Consider the following 15,040-nt stretch of genomic DNA (forward strand, 5'->3'; position numbering starts at 1 on the left):
CTGTGAACTATTACAAGAAAGTAAAATAGAATGAGGAGGTACTCGTGAATCTAGCAACCTTAAAAGTGCATAAATCCCCAGATGCGATGTATCCTGGCCTGTTGAGGGAGTCAAGGCAGGAGGTATCAGGAGTCCTGGTGGTAATTTTCAAATCCTGTCCAGCAGCAGTTGAGGTGCCAGAGGACTTCTGACAATATCTCATGTTTAAAAAGGACAAGAGGAAAGGATTGATCACATAATTTAATTACAGGCCAGTCAGGAAGCACTCATGGAACGTGGGCATTGCTGGCTGCCTCTAGTTGCCTTGAAAATAATTCTGAGGAATAGAATATATCTGCACTTGGAGAAACAGTTTATTTGGGAGAAGTCAGCATAAATTGTTAAGGTTGACAAATTTAACTATTTTAAAGAGGTAACCACAAGTACTGATGAGGATAATGTGTATGATGTAGTGTAAATGGACTGTAGCAAGGATTTGGGTACTGTCCCTCATGGCAGGTTGGTCATGGGATCTAAAATTGGCTGACAGGCAAAAAGCAGAGGGTGATGGTAAAGGATTGTTTGTGTGACAAGTCTGTTTCCAGTATGGGATTCTTCAGGGCCTGGTGCTGGGGCCCTTGCTGTATGTGGTGTCCATTAATTATTTGGTTTTGAATGTAGGGGTTATGATAGAGACGTTTATGGATGGCATGAGAATTAGTAGGGTGTTTGTAAACAGCTGAAGCATATCAACAGACTGTTCAGGCAGGCAGAACAGTGTCAAGTGAAATTCAGTCTCAGTATGAGGTAATGCACTTGGGGAGGGGCTAACCAGACAAGGGATTATTACACTATGAATGGTGGGAAGGTTCTGATGAAAAAGAGACCTTAGTGTGCATTTCCACAGATCCCTGAAGTCTGGAAGGCAAATAGATAAGATGATTAAGGAGGCTTCTGGGATTCTTAGATAGGCAAGGTCTTTTTCCCCAGAGTGGGCGAGTCCAAAACTAGAGGGCATCGGTTTAAAGTGAGGGGAAAGGGCCTGAGGAGTGACTTTTTCCACAGAGGGTGGTGCGTGTATGGAACGAGCGGCCAGAGGAGAAGTGGTGGAGGTGAGTACAATTACAACATTGAAAATACATCTGGATGGGTATATGAATAGAAGCATACAGAGGGTTATGGGCCAAATGCTGGGAAATGGGCCTTTGTCATTGGTTGTCTGGTCAGCATTAACAAGTTGGACTGAAGGGTCTGTTTCTCTGCTGTGTGATTCTAGCACTTGCTTTAATAAGCTGAAGCACTGAATACAAGGGCAGGGAGATAATGTTGGTGCTGTATAAAACAATGATTAGGCCTGCATTGCTTGCAGTTCTGGTCAATACATTATAGGAAGGATATGCTTGTGGTAGAGAGGGTGCAGAGAAGATTTGCCAGAATGCTGCCTGAACTGGCAGGCCTGAGCTGAGGAAAGATTGGATACGTTGATCAATAACCAGGGGGCTTAGATTTAAGGTAAGAGATAGAAGGCTAAGATTAGAGTTGATTCCTTTTTCCCCTCGCTAAGGATAGTGGGAGTCTGAAACTCTCTGCCTAAAAGTGTTTGATTCAGAAACTCTTGTAACATTGGCAACAGAATATCTATTGTTATAGTCTCCAGGGTGCAGACTAAGATTTGGATTAGTGCAGTCAACCTTTGATTGATTATTCTGGACATGCTGAACTGAATGACCACCTCCTTTGCTTTGAATATCTTCAGTGTATAAAACTGCACACTATTCCACCAAAGTACATAACATTTATAGTAAGACTTTGTTCTAGAACTCCAATTCCCTTGCAATAAGGATCTGTATGATATTTGCTTTCCTAATTGTGTGATGTACCTCCATGTTGACTTTTTGGGTTCCTTGTATGGGTGCATCAACACTTAATTTTCCAGCTTTTCTATTCTCTCCAATGCAAATAACCATAAGACATTAGGAGTGGAAGTAAGGCCATTCGGCCCATCGAGTCCACTCCGCCATTTAATCATGGCTGATGGGCATTTCAACTCCACTTCCCTGCACCCTCCCTGTAGCCCTTGATTCCTTGTGAGATCAAGAATTTATCGATCCTTGCCTTGAAGACATTTAACGCCCCGGCCTCCACTGCGCTCCGTGGCAATGAATTCTACAGGCCCACCACTCTCTGGCCGAAGAAATGTCTCATTTCTGTGGTAAATTTACCCCCTCTAGTTCTAAGGCTCTGCCCACGGGTCTTAGTCTCCTCGCCTAACGGAAACAACTTCCCAGCGTCCACCCTTTCTAAGCCATACATTATTTTGTAAGTTTCTATTAGATCTCCCCTCAACCTTCTAAACTCTAATGAATACAATCCCAGGATCCTTAGCCGTTCATCGTACATTAAACCTCACACCTTCCTATAGTATGCTCAGTCTGCCACCATGTCGGTTTCGCATGTAACCTGCCTATGTCTTTTGCAGGCACTTTGTGTCCTTTTATTGTCTAGAACATCCCTCTTCCTTTTCTATTCATTGTCAAATGTGCTTCAAAACTCTTTCGTTCAGCCGCATACACCAGCTTGCCTAAAATGTCTTGACTACCCACGTTGCTTCCTGGTCTGATAGACTGAATTGCAAGCAGTTGATGGTCATGAGGTGGAGGTTGAGTAAAGGATGCAAAAGTAAGGAGATGGGTAATGAAGGGGTGACTTTTAATTTTTAACTCATGAAAATGTTTGTGTGGTATGTAGAGATAATCTGTTTTAACTGTATAACAGTGCTCTCTGTTAAAAGATTAAGCCTTACTTTATTGCATACAACAATGCCAAAACAAGTTGTTACAGCCATATTCACTGTACAACTTGCATTTCATTTTGACTGAAAGCTACAGGAACATGCCAGATTCATATTTCATACTGAGTTGGGTGTATTTGTGATACTACAAACTTCAGTATACATTTACATCATTCCAGTGTGATGGGAACTTGTGACACACACTTATGCAATAATAACACGTGAAGTGTTCTGCCACTAATTTTGTTGATATTTAGTATTTATTTCTCACAATCAAATCTTGCAGACTACACATAACAATGAAGACGAAGTGAATATTCTTCATACCTCTGAAGACTTACAGGTAACACTTGATATGGAACATAGAACAGTACAGGCCCTTCGGCCCACAATGTTTTTACCCTAAAACAAAGGTCTGTAGTACCTTATACTATCGTCCATATGCCTGTCTAATAGCCGCTTAAATGCCCCTGATGTCTGCTCATGTAGTATCCCCTTAAGAGTATAATGTTTGTGTTGTGAATCTGAATAGCTGCAAAGTTTCCTGCTGATATGAAGCCATTATGTCAAGACACAGGTTTAAAGTATCTTTAGTCCTGAAATATTTTATGTTTTTAAAACAGTAAGCATATATTTTTAGCTCCTAAAACGGGCACAGTGGTGTGGCAAGATGATAAAATGTGAGGCTGGATGAACACAGCAGGCTCAGGAGCACAAAAGCTCATCCACTTCACCAACACCTTCCACCCCAACCTTCAGTTCACCTGGGCCATCTCCAGCACATCCTCACCTTCCTGGACCTCTCAGTCTCCATCTCAGGCAACCAGCGTGTAACTGATGTCCATTTCAAGCCCACCGACTCCCACAGCTACCTAGAATACACCACCTCCCTCCCACCCCTCCTGCAAAAATTCGATTCCCTATTCCCAATTCCTCCGCCTCCACCGCATCTGCTCCCACGATGAGGCATTCCACTCCCGCACATCCCAGATGTCCAAGTTCTTAAAGGACCGCAACATTCCCCCCACAGTGGTCGAGAACGCCCTTAACCGCGTCTCCCGCATTTCCCGCAACGCATCCCTCACACCCCACCCCTGCCACAACCGCCCAAAGAGGATCCCACTCATTCTCACACACCACCCCACCAACCTCCGGATACAACGCATCATCGTCCGACACTTCCGCCATCTACAATCCGACCCCACCACCCAAGACATTTTTCCATTCCCACCCTTGTCTGCTTTCCGGAGAGACCACTCTCTCCGTGACTCCCTTGTTCGCTCCACACTGCCCTCCAACCCCACCACACCCGGCACCTTCCCCTGCAACCGCAGGAAATGCTACACTTACCCCCACACCACCTCCCTCACCCCTATCCCAGGCCCCAAGATGACGTTCCATATTAAGCAGAGGTTCACCTGCACATCTGCCAATGTGGTATACTGCATCCACTGTACCCGGCGTGGCTTCCTCTACATTGGGGAAACCAAGTGGAGGCTTGGGGACCGCTTTGCAGAACACCTCCGCTCGGTTCGCAGTAAGCAACTGCACCTCCCAGTCGCAAACCATTTCCACTCCCCCTCCCATTCTTTAGATGACATGTCCATCATGGGCCTCCTGCAGTGCCACAATGATGCCACCCGAAGGTTGCAGGAACAGCAACTCATATTCCGCTTGGGAACCCTGCAGTCCAATGTGGACTGCACCAGCTTCAAAATCTCCCCTTCCCCCACTGCATCCCTCAAACAGCCCAGTTCGTCCCCTCCACCCACTGCATCCCAAAACCAGTCCAACCTGTCTCTGCCTCCCTAACCTGTTCTTCCTCTCACCCATCCCTTCCTCCCACTCCAAGCCGCACCTCCATCTCCTACCTACTAACCTCATCCCACCTCCTTGACCTGTCTGTCTTCCCTGGACTGACCTATTCTCCCCGCCACCTCCCCACCTATACTCTCCTCTCCACCTATCTTCTTTTCTCTCCATCTTCAGTCCGCCTCCCCCTCTGTCCCTACTTATTCCAGAACCCTCACCCCATCCCCCTCTCTGATGAAGGGTCTAGGCCCGAAACGTCAGCTTTTGTGCTCCTGGGCCTGCTGTGTTCATCCAGCCTCACATTTTATTATCTTGGATTCTCCAGCATCTGCAGTTCCCATTATCACAGTGGTGTAGCAATGCAGGATAAGTGTGTATCACAAACTTTCCTATTTTGCAGCAACTTTCAAATAACATATGTTGTACATGCCCAATCTGTTCAACAGATCTGCTGATATTTGGAAATATACAACTGAAATGGCTACCTAGTTATTTTTCATTCACCAACCAGCATTTTAAGTTCCCAGTATGGTTTACGGAGAGATTGGACAGATATCCAGCCTTGTCCTCACTCAATATTGCCAGCTGCGTTAGGCTGAAGAACTGCAAAGTGCAGTCATGAAGAATTAACTATTGTCACTTGTAATATATAATGCACAATTGACTCCTTGTTACAAATATAAGGTTTCCTTGTGAGTCACACTGCCATTTCTTCTTTGTAGAGTGCTCCTGCCGAGTCTCCTCGGCAACCACTGGAGTCAGCCTGTGGCCGTATCAATGACAGTTTTGCTTCTCTGCAGTCAGTAATAAATGGAGAGCCTGAATCAGAAGGTATGTAATTCTCGAGAACAGATACATGTCTGTCCGTATGGTATGTATACTATACGCAGATCTTCTCCCAAGGTCCTGTTGTACTGAGGTATTCTTCATGATTCCAGTTTGGTGTCATGGTTCATCATGAAAAGCAGGGGACACAGCACTGACCTTTGCAGCACACCCCAAGTCACAGATCTCCAGTCTCTGTTTGATTTTTATTTTGATAATAGGATCCCTACAGTGAGGAAACAGACCCTTCAAGTCCACACCAACCTTCACAGCAGCCCACCCCAGAACCTGTCCCCTAATGAACATGCCTGGCAATTTACCATGGCCAATCCACCTAACCTGCACATCTTTGGGAGGAAACCAGAGCACCTGGAGAAATTCCACACCGACAGCTCCCCGAAGGTGGAATTGAACCCAGGTCCCTGGCACGGAGAGACGGCAGTTCTAACTACAGTGCTGCCCCTTTTTAATATACTCTGTTTTAGATTAACACCAATCATGGCGTAATGTGGAGGAGACAGTTTTAACTGCTGCAAGATTAGCAGCCACATCTGGCTCATTTCCTGTCGCACCTGTTACTTTGATCTGCTGCCCAGCATTGAATTAATTTCTGTTTATTATCTATTGCCTTTCTTTCATAAATGTGATAACTTCTATAGCCAAATGCTCATGCAGTGCTTGATGTGCTCAATACAAGTTACACATACCTAACACCCCCACTCCCCACCCTGAAGCTAATACAAAAATTTACGCAGGTCCACTCTGTTTAATTTCTGATAGATGGCAGTTGGCTTCTGCCATTCCCCCAGTTTTGTAGTGGAGCATCTGGTGTGGGATGTCCTACTCTGCTTGAAGTGCTACCAGCAGCGATGCAGCTGACTAGCGCACACAATTTAAATTGTTTTTTGTCGTGCTACAAGGATTAAGGCTGCAAGGCTGGCAACATAAAAACTTAGATTTTTGTAAATCCTTGGATAAATTGTCTTATTGGTTTGCAGAGTCTGGAATGTTTCAGAAGAAGCTAGATGAAACCACCAAGTTACTACAAGATCTACAGCAAGCACAGAATGAGCGTTTCAGTACCAGACCCCCATCTGCCATGCTGTGCCTATTTGGACCTTCCATTCAAGAGTTGCTAATCGGTACATTAAATATCTTTTATGACCATTACACAAACAAAACTTTAGCTAAGGGAAGGTTTTACTGCACCTACTAACAGTTCTTATCACTGTTAAATCAAGAAATTCTTGACGTCTGTTTCTTCCCATATCTCCTGCTTTAATTATCTTGATTTTGATTGTTCTGTTCTAGATTTGAGTACATAACATTAACATTGCAGGGTTTTTCAAATCTTAATTCTTGAGTTATTAATTTTATCCATTGTTGTCCGATTATTTTAGGTGACATTAAGCCTAACATTAAATACTTGTGTTGGCAAAAATCAATGTTCCAAGCAAAACATTGACAAATTGAACAGGTCTTGCCTTTCAAAGCCTAAATTGTGTTATCAAAACATAATAAACATGTTAATTGTTTTAAAGTGGAATAGATAACAGTAATTAATGTTGAAGAAATGTGAATGGTCTGAACTGTTTGCCAGCCCTGAAGATTAATATTAAAAATTCTTGACTAGAACATTGTTTTCAGCATTATTAAACATAGAAAGGTTGCTGATGTAAATGATTAACCTTGAATATTTTTAGGCTTATTATGAGACTCAACCCCAGTATTTAACAGAAGTAAAATGTCAGCAAACCTCAAAGTCCTCGATCTGTGATAGCACGAAGAGGGATTTCAGGCAGAGAGTAAATTGACATTTGAACGTGGATCTTGCAAGACTTAAGATAATGTATTGTGTATCACTGCCCACTTAATTTACACATTAGTGTGGTAGTTCACTCACTGTGCTAATGTTGTGCAGTCATCCAGCCAATGAAGTCAATATCTTTCTGACCTGCTGTAATCATTAATAGCATTTTCAAATCTGTTTATTCAGCTGAACGGGTAACTGGAAACTTGAAAGAATTGGCAAGCCAAGTAGCTCCTGGAGACATCACTAGTGTCGTTGGCATTCGCAAGGCTATGGGAATTACAGTACCCTTGGAAATAGAGAGTTTCTCACCAGAATCGTTGTCTGGTAAGTAACGGGAAGAATTAAGTGACAATATTTTAAAACTTGCTTTATAAAATCAGAGATTGAAACCTCAGATATAACTACAACAGCAGTGTTAAAAGAGAATGTGCAAACAATCCTGCCTTCTTCTGGAAGTGTTCCCACATTATTTCTTGCATAGTTTTTTTTTTAAATCATGGTGTTATTCCTACTTTTCCCCACCATGAATATACTAAATCTTGCTTTTGTCACCTAGTTTCTCAATTTTTTTCCGTGGGAAGTGCAATTCATGAGAAAATCCTATTATACCTCTGCTTCAGTACAGGAACAGAATTAGGCCATTCAGTCCATCATGGCTGAAATGTTTCTCAACCCTATAATGCATCAACTCCTTACTAATCAAGAACCTGTCTATATTTCAGTCGTAAATGCACCGTTCTGTAGCAAGGAGTGCCACAGATTTACCACTCTCTAGTAGGAATTTCTTCAGCTAATCACAGTTCTAAAGGGCTGTTCCTTCATTTTGAAGTTGTGCCCTTGGGTCCTGGTCTCTCCCACTAGTGGAAACACCTTCTGTGTCCACACTCAGTCTTGAGAGTTTGAGTACAGAGGCTGAGTCCTCAACTTCCTTGTATGACAAGCCTGGGATTATTCATGTAATCCTCTTCTGGACCCCCACCACTGCCAGCACATCCTTCCTTAGGTACTGAGCCCAAAACTGCTCCATATTCCAAATGCAGCCCCAGCAGTACATCTGATTCGGTCGTTGCTGAAGTCCTTTTTGCCTTGGCGTTCTGCTCAACTTACAACAAGCAGTTTGACCAAGGTAGATATCATAATTCCTGTTCATGTCATTGCCCAGCATTCAGGTTCATGTTTTGGGATGTTGTACAGGAATTCAGTCTGAGCCTCACCACTAACCACTACTGTAGTAGAAAGCTCATTGGTAATCAAATCCACTTTATTATATTTTTAAACTGAATTCTATCTTGAACGCACTGCCATCTTAAATAGCAAATTTAATTAAATGTTATCTAATTTATGAAGTAAACTTCAAAGCTAATGTATTTTCCAGCATCAGAGATTGGGTAACTTTCCACATTGAAAGGTTGCCTTTGCTTGTTCTTCACACACTTTCCTTGAAATATCACCGATTCACAGACTCATAGCCGCAAAGACAGGGTCCCATTTATGGAGGTAACTATTTTTAGATCCTATTGGGGAGGCAGTGGCCAGTGGTATTATTGCTGGATGGTTAATACAGAGACACAGGTCATGTTCTGGGGACTTGGGTGTGATTCAAAAATCAATAAAAATCTGGAATTAAGAGTCTGAAACACCCCATTTAATTCATTAATGCCCTTTTACATAAGGGGACTGCCATCCTTATCTGGTCCGGATAACAAGTGACCCTCAGCAATGTGGTTGATTTTTAACTGTCCTCTGGGATGGGCAGTAAATACTGGCATAGCCAGTGATGCTCTCGCCTAATAAATGAAAGAAAAAAAGGGGCTTCTCCTGTGGAATGGGAGGGGGAGGCACTGTGGTGGGAGCAAGGTACCCACAAGTACCCTGCTGGTGATCAACCCAGAAATCAAACTTTGGTGTCCAATCAATTGATCAGCCTCAGGGCCACTTCAATTTGTCTCCTAACTCTCGATCAACGTTTGTGCTTTCTTTTCAAACAAATACTTCATTCCTAACAATGACTGACTCTAAACTTACTATTACAGGAGCCAGGAACAGCAACCTTGTGGAAGACATGGAAACGACAGAAGTGCGAGAGCTTGAACCAGTCATTCATATCAGTGAGGATCCAGTTGCAATTGTTACATGAAAACGTCAGATTATTGAGTAGGAAAAATGTCTCATCTCAAACAACATAATCAATCAACAGTGGCAAACAATTTTATATGAAATTTTATACTGTAAAGTGTGTATAATAAATGTGGGAATTTTTTAAACACTGGGCTGTATTGTGTTTATTATCTTGGATGAATTTGCCAACAATCCTTTAGAACTGAGCATTTGCAGAGAAAATAACCATGGAGTCCACAAGGATAAAGAGATGGGTTAAACAATTGCATAGAAATTTAGCAAACATGAGCTTGTCTACTGTAGAAAAGCAGTATTTCATTTACAGGGAGAGGGGTGTGTCACATAAGTTAGTAGGAGATGCAACAAGGTGAAAATCCTTAACAACTCTTTGCACCTACCTCCATCAGGTGGATTACAGCAATTCACCACTTTCCTAACAGCAGCAAGGTGATAAATGGTGGCCTAACCAGTCACACCCATAGCCTATCAATCAATTAAAATGTATCATAAGGTTGCTGGCAGCGAAATAGCAACCCTGTAAATCCTTTCCTCAAGATGGTCCTTAAAATCCTTTTTTTTTTGCAGCTTGCCATCAAATTTGATATTTCTCCTGCAAAGTCTTAGTCACCATCACATCATTCGGTGTTCTGAATTCTATTTTTAAAAAATAGAATCATTGGTAGAGAAAAGAAAGTTAAATTACTGCAATTCACAAATAACTTGGAGAATTTGTACTGTTAGAAATAATTTATTATATAGCCTGTTTGCATCAAGGTTGTGAGAAAGAAAACATTTTTTGTTACATTACTTCACTAGCATTCAGAAATATGCATTTTGTCAGCTCTAAGCAACCTATAATATGGCGTAACTTAAATGAAGGTTTTCCCTTTTTTATGCCAATTGTGGAAAAGTATTGTTCTCTATCCCAAAATAGAGTGCATATTTTGCTTTTTAAAGAAAAATTCTCAACTCATCAACTACACTATCAGCTGAGATTTGTTTAGGTCACATAAAATTAGACATAAGGCGGTGTTAAAATATGGGATACTAAATCACAAGTTAAAGACACTTCACAAAAGCTATAAATTTACAAAATAAGTACTTATCATTTTAAAGGTCTTCCTCAACAAGTTTTAAAAAAACAAATCTTTGGAAAGGGTGCAGAGGAGATTTACTAGGATGTTGCCTGGTATGGAGGGAAGGTCTTATGAGGAAAGGCTGAGGGACTTGAGGCTGTTTTCATTAGAGAGAAGAAGGTTGAGAGGTGACTTAATTGAAACATATAAAATAATCGGAGGGTTAGATAGGGAGAGTCTTTTTCCTAGGATGGTGATGGCGAGCACGAGGGGGCATAGCTTTAAATTGAGGGGTGAAAGATATAGGACAGATGTCAGTGATAGTTTCTTTACTCAGAGAGTAGTAAGGGAATGGAACGCTTTGCCTGCAACGGTAGTAGATTCGCCAACTTTGGGTACTTTTAAGTCGTCATTGGATAAGCATATGGATGTACATGGAATAGTGTAGGTTAGATGGGCTTGAGATTGGTATGACAGGTCGGCACAACATCGAGGGCCGAAGGGCCTGTACTGAGCTGTAATGTTCTATGTTCTATAAATCCATATCTCACCCACAAAAAAGTAGATTGTACCAGACTTGTTTACTGCCATGATAAGATCAGATATATTTGTGTACCTGCAGCCCGTGGATTGTACAGTGATTTGGAATCACGCATAAATAGCACATTTAAAACCCATGACTCCACTCTAAGTTGAATAATTACATTAAAAGAGGACATCAACTCTGCAGAAAAAGATCACATTATTAAAATCGAAAACATTGTTTCAGTCATGAAACGATTTCAAGTACCGATGTTGGTAAAGAAATTACATAGTAATTAAGTGAGAGAGTAACATTGCACTAACAAGAAGAGTCAATTGAGAGTCACTGGTATAGTTTGTCATTTGTAAACATCGGGAAACGTTTTCCTTTAAAACATGATGTAAATTTGGCACAGCATAGTAATGAAAATTTGATGCATGAGTTAACCAAATCTGTGGTGACTTTTAGTGCTTCAGCTAGCACCATAGTCATTGGTAAACAAGGTCTGAGGAATAAACATAGATAACAACAGTTTTGAATTTTGTAATAACTACTAGTTAGCACTGCAAAATCCACTTAATTGTGACAGCACTGTTTACAGCAGTAAACATTCTTAAAACTACTCTGCACATAAATGAGTAGATTTTGGTGAAATAACAAATGTGCCAATCTGTCAGGTACAATCCTGTTGACAATGCACTTGTTCAGTTCAAAATCCAAAAAGTATACATATATTTCCTCATTACTTATGACACTACAGACTAGCTATCTCTATAAGCTATAGTGAAATTATATTCAAACTCAAAACATAAACATTAAAAAGAACAACTGCTACAACATATATAAAATTTGAATGGTACTTTTTGTAATTTCATAGTTTAATTCTTGTACTATGAGATGCAGGGCACATGAGAATGTTTCTTTTCATCAAATAGTTACAGCATGCATTTCACAACTGTGCAGCCATAAACAACTTACTTTTAATTAAAATTCACTATCACAATCCCAGATTCGTTTGTGAAAATTGTAACTTTTTACCACTACTTTATTTTGTGTTACGCCAACTACATATCAGCATACAATCTTGTAGCTATATTGGAAATATTCTTTATGTGGCTGCTTTGTAACTGCATAAACTGTTTGTTTAGTATTTAGTGCGACTTTGTAACATCTGTGCACAAAAAGTAGGTCTGTAGGTCACCTTTGCCTTTCACACTGATAAGTCCTCGAGATTCACAAGAATATCCCAGTTGTCGCAAAACATTGCAGGTTTCTTCTGTGACCTAAAATCATAAATTACATAAGATAGTTAATATACTGGTCAGATTATACAAAATAGAAAATCATGAGGAATGGCAGAGGTAGGCTTGCCCAAGTTTACTGCTAGTGGTTGCGGTGGTGTTATCAAATAACACATTTTTTAAAATGGGTTTTATCTATTTCAAATAATGAGCTGAGCAGACGTCAAATTCTAGCTCAATGGTTTAATCATTAATGTAAACTTAACATTATATTCCAAACATCGAAAAATAATTCAATCAGAGACTTCATGAGTTTTGGGGGAAGTTACGTCATTCTCGTGGACACCCAAACAGCTTTTAAATTTCACAGAATGCTCTAAATATTTTAAAAATCTTAAAAGGAAACCAAGACATTTTTACCTGGATTTTTCCAAGTTCACCAGTGCTTTCCATTCTGCTAGCAACGTTAACTGCATTCCCCCATATGTCATACTGTGGCTTCTGGGCTCCAATGACTCCAGCAATCACAGGTCCATGGTTTATGCCTGCAGAGAGCAAAAATGGATACGAAATAAACAACAAAGACATACAGATACCAATATAAAATCAGATTGTAAGAGAATTATTTATAGTTTAGGAAACAGTTTTAAAATCTGGGTAAATATTGTGGAAAATAGATTGTAATGGGGCAGCACGATGGCTCACAGCACCAGGGACCTAGGTTCAGTCCCACCCTCGGGCGACCGTAAAGAGTTTGAGTGTTCTCCCTATGTCTGCATGGATTTCCTCTGGGTACTCGAGTTTCCTCCCACAGTCCAAAGATGTGCAGCTAGGTGGATTTGCCATAGAAAGTGAAGGGTTATAGGGATAGGGTAAGGGACTTGGGGGTCGAGCGTGATGCTGTCCGGAGGGTTTATGTGGACTCGATGGGCCAGCTGGCCTGCTTCCACATTGTGGGGATCGTATGATAATGGTATAGTTCTCCCAAGAATTTCAAATTTCCACAATGGGGAATAAGCAGTTGAATTAGACTGTTATTGATATAAAATTATTTTTATTTTGTCAGTTCCAAACATCAGCTTTTGTTTACACTGACTCTGTAAAGAAAGTGACTTGCAAGTCTTTCTGTGACCAAACATATTTACTTTAATAAGTGCAGCTAAGAAAGAGTTTGCAATTCTGCCAGAACTATAGAATCTAACTTACCAACCCGCAGTTTAAAATTGTTGAAAGAATGTCTGTTGATGCCATCCAGTTTACTCATTAATGCAGTGGCAAACTCCACCATGATGCCAATGTGAGTACATGGCTTTTCACTATCCTGACACAGCAATTAAACAAACGCAAATTTAAATCAAATGCACTAAACACAAAAATGATGAGTTAAAATTCAACTGTAGAACATCATAGCCTAGAGACAGGAAACACTTGTAACAAAGGTCACATTTCAAATTACTGGACCAACAGCTAGTACAGGTTGCCAGCACTGAATGCAAATATAAAATGTCTACCTAAAATGTTCAGACAAAATATTTCTAATGGAATCAATAGGGTCTGCATATCTTAGTTTCTGCATTCAGGATTCATCAAATCAAGAAAGTTAACTTATTCTGAATTGAGACTGAAAATGACAAATTGAAATACAGGCAGAAACTGCTATGAATGTACATCAAGCTCTTCAGTTGTCTTGAAACAACAGGTACTGATGAACAATGACATTTTTAGATTTCATTGAAATTTCTAACAGTTCTTTCTTTTTCTGTGAACAATTAGCATTGAAGTAATTTTGAGTAACTTGATAGGTTTGTATTTTACTCATTGAAGCAGACCACCTGAATGGTGTAGAGTTCATTCTAAGGCTGAGAGGTGGGGGTGGGATGGAGTCAGGCCCATCACTTCCGGGCAGATTGCTACAGAAGCTTTCAAATGTTTAGAAAGGCTGATTAAAGGCCGAGTTCTCTGAGATTTGTCCCAGCTACATTGTTATAAAGGCTTGTTATACCATCCTTGGATTCCTCTACCACTCCACTCAATACTAATGGATCCATATGGTTCCAATTACAAATTAATGCATTTGAATTCAATGGTGAAATTTGAATTCAATCAAAATCTTTAATTAAGAGTCTGATGATGAACATGAATCCATTGTTGAAAACACCCACCTCATTCATTAATGCCCTCTGCCATCCTTACCTGGTCTGGCATACATTTGGCTGACTCTTATCTGCCCTCTAGGCAATTAGGAATGGGCAATTAATGGTACTCTAGCCAGCAAGGCCCTTATCCAATGAATTTTTAAAATCCCAATGAATAAATAAAATGGAGACCCCCCACCCTACCACTCATCCCTGTCTCACATATTGCAATCAATAATAGAGGGTAAATTACAGTCATAGAGGTACACAGCACGGAAACAGGCCCTTCAGCCCAACTCATCTGTGGTGATCAGGTTTCCTTTCCAGAATCATTTGTCTGCATTTGGCCCATCTCCCTCTAAACATTTACTATCCATGTACCTGTCCAAAAGTCTTTTAAATGTTGTAACTGTACCGGCCTCTACCACATCCTCTGGCAGTTCGTTTCATATATGCGCCACCTTGTATGAAAACGTTGCCCCTCATGTCACATTTAAATCTTGTCCCCTCTCACCTTAAATCTATGGCCTCTAGTTTTATTACAGTACTGTTGGAATCACGAGTTGACAAGTCCCCCAGGTTCTGATGGATTTCATTCTCAGGTGATGAAAGAAGTGGCCAGTGGAATAGATGACACATTAAAAACAATGTTCTAAAACGCAGATTCAGTGAAGGTTCCATTAGATTGTAAAATATTTCTCGTAACTTATTTATTCAAAAAGGGAGG

The 15,040-nt window shown here is 40.8% G+C and overlaps 2 protein-coding genes across 11 annotated transcripts in view; one reads left to right on the forward strand and one right to left on the reverse strand.

Moving 5' to 3' along the window:
• The window catches only part of brd7 (bromodomain containing 7), a 42,636-nt gene extending 33,152 nt beyond the window's left edge, over positions 1–9,484 (forward strand). The window contains exons 13-17 of one of the 2 annotated variants that reach the window (XM_048547163.2): positions 3,057–3,113; positions 5,305–5,413; positions 6,406–6,549; positions 7,404–7,544; positions 9,254–9,484. In XM_048547163.2, the coding sequence (XP_048403120.2) occupies positions 3,057–3,113; positions 5,305–5,413; positions 6,406–6,549; positions 7,404–7,544; positions 9,254–9,357 (555 nt within the window). In that variant the 3' untranslated portion in view covers positions 9,358–9,484. The remainder of the gene's footprint in view (positions 1–3,056; positions 3,114–5,304; positions 5,414–6,405; positions 6,550–7,403; positions 7,545–9,253) is intronic. The other variant, XM_048547164.2, reaches the window with a different exon arrangement.
• A 596-nt stretch (positions 9,485–10,080) lies between these two features.
• adcy7 (adenylate cyclase 7) overlaps positions 10,081–15,040 on the reverse strand; it is a 169,122-nt gene continuing 164,162 nt past the window's right edge. For all 9 annotated transcript variants that reach the window (XM_048546405.2, XM_048546406.2, XM_048546407.2 and 6 more), the window contains 3 exons: positions 13,385–13,499; positions 12,599–12,723; positions 10,081–12,220 (listed from right to left, as the gene is read on the reverse strand). In XM_048546405.2, the coding sequence (XP_048402362.2) occupies positions 12,089–12,220; positions 12,599–12,723; positions 13,385–13,499 (372 nt within the window). In that variant the 3' untranslated portion in view covers positions 10,081–12,088. The remainder of the gene's footprint in view (positions 12,221–12,598; positions 12,724–13,384; positions 13,500–15,040) is intronic.

This window comes from Stegostoma tigrinum, chromosome 16 (genome assembly GCF_030684315.1).
Source record: "Stegostoma tigrinum isolate sSteTig4 chromosome 16, sSteTig4.hap1, whole genome shotgun sequence".
Lineage (NCBI taxonomy): Eukaryota > Metazoa > Chordata > Chondrichthyes > Orectolobiformes > Stegostomatidae > Stegostoma > Stegostoma tigrinum.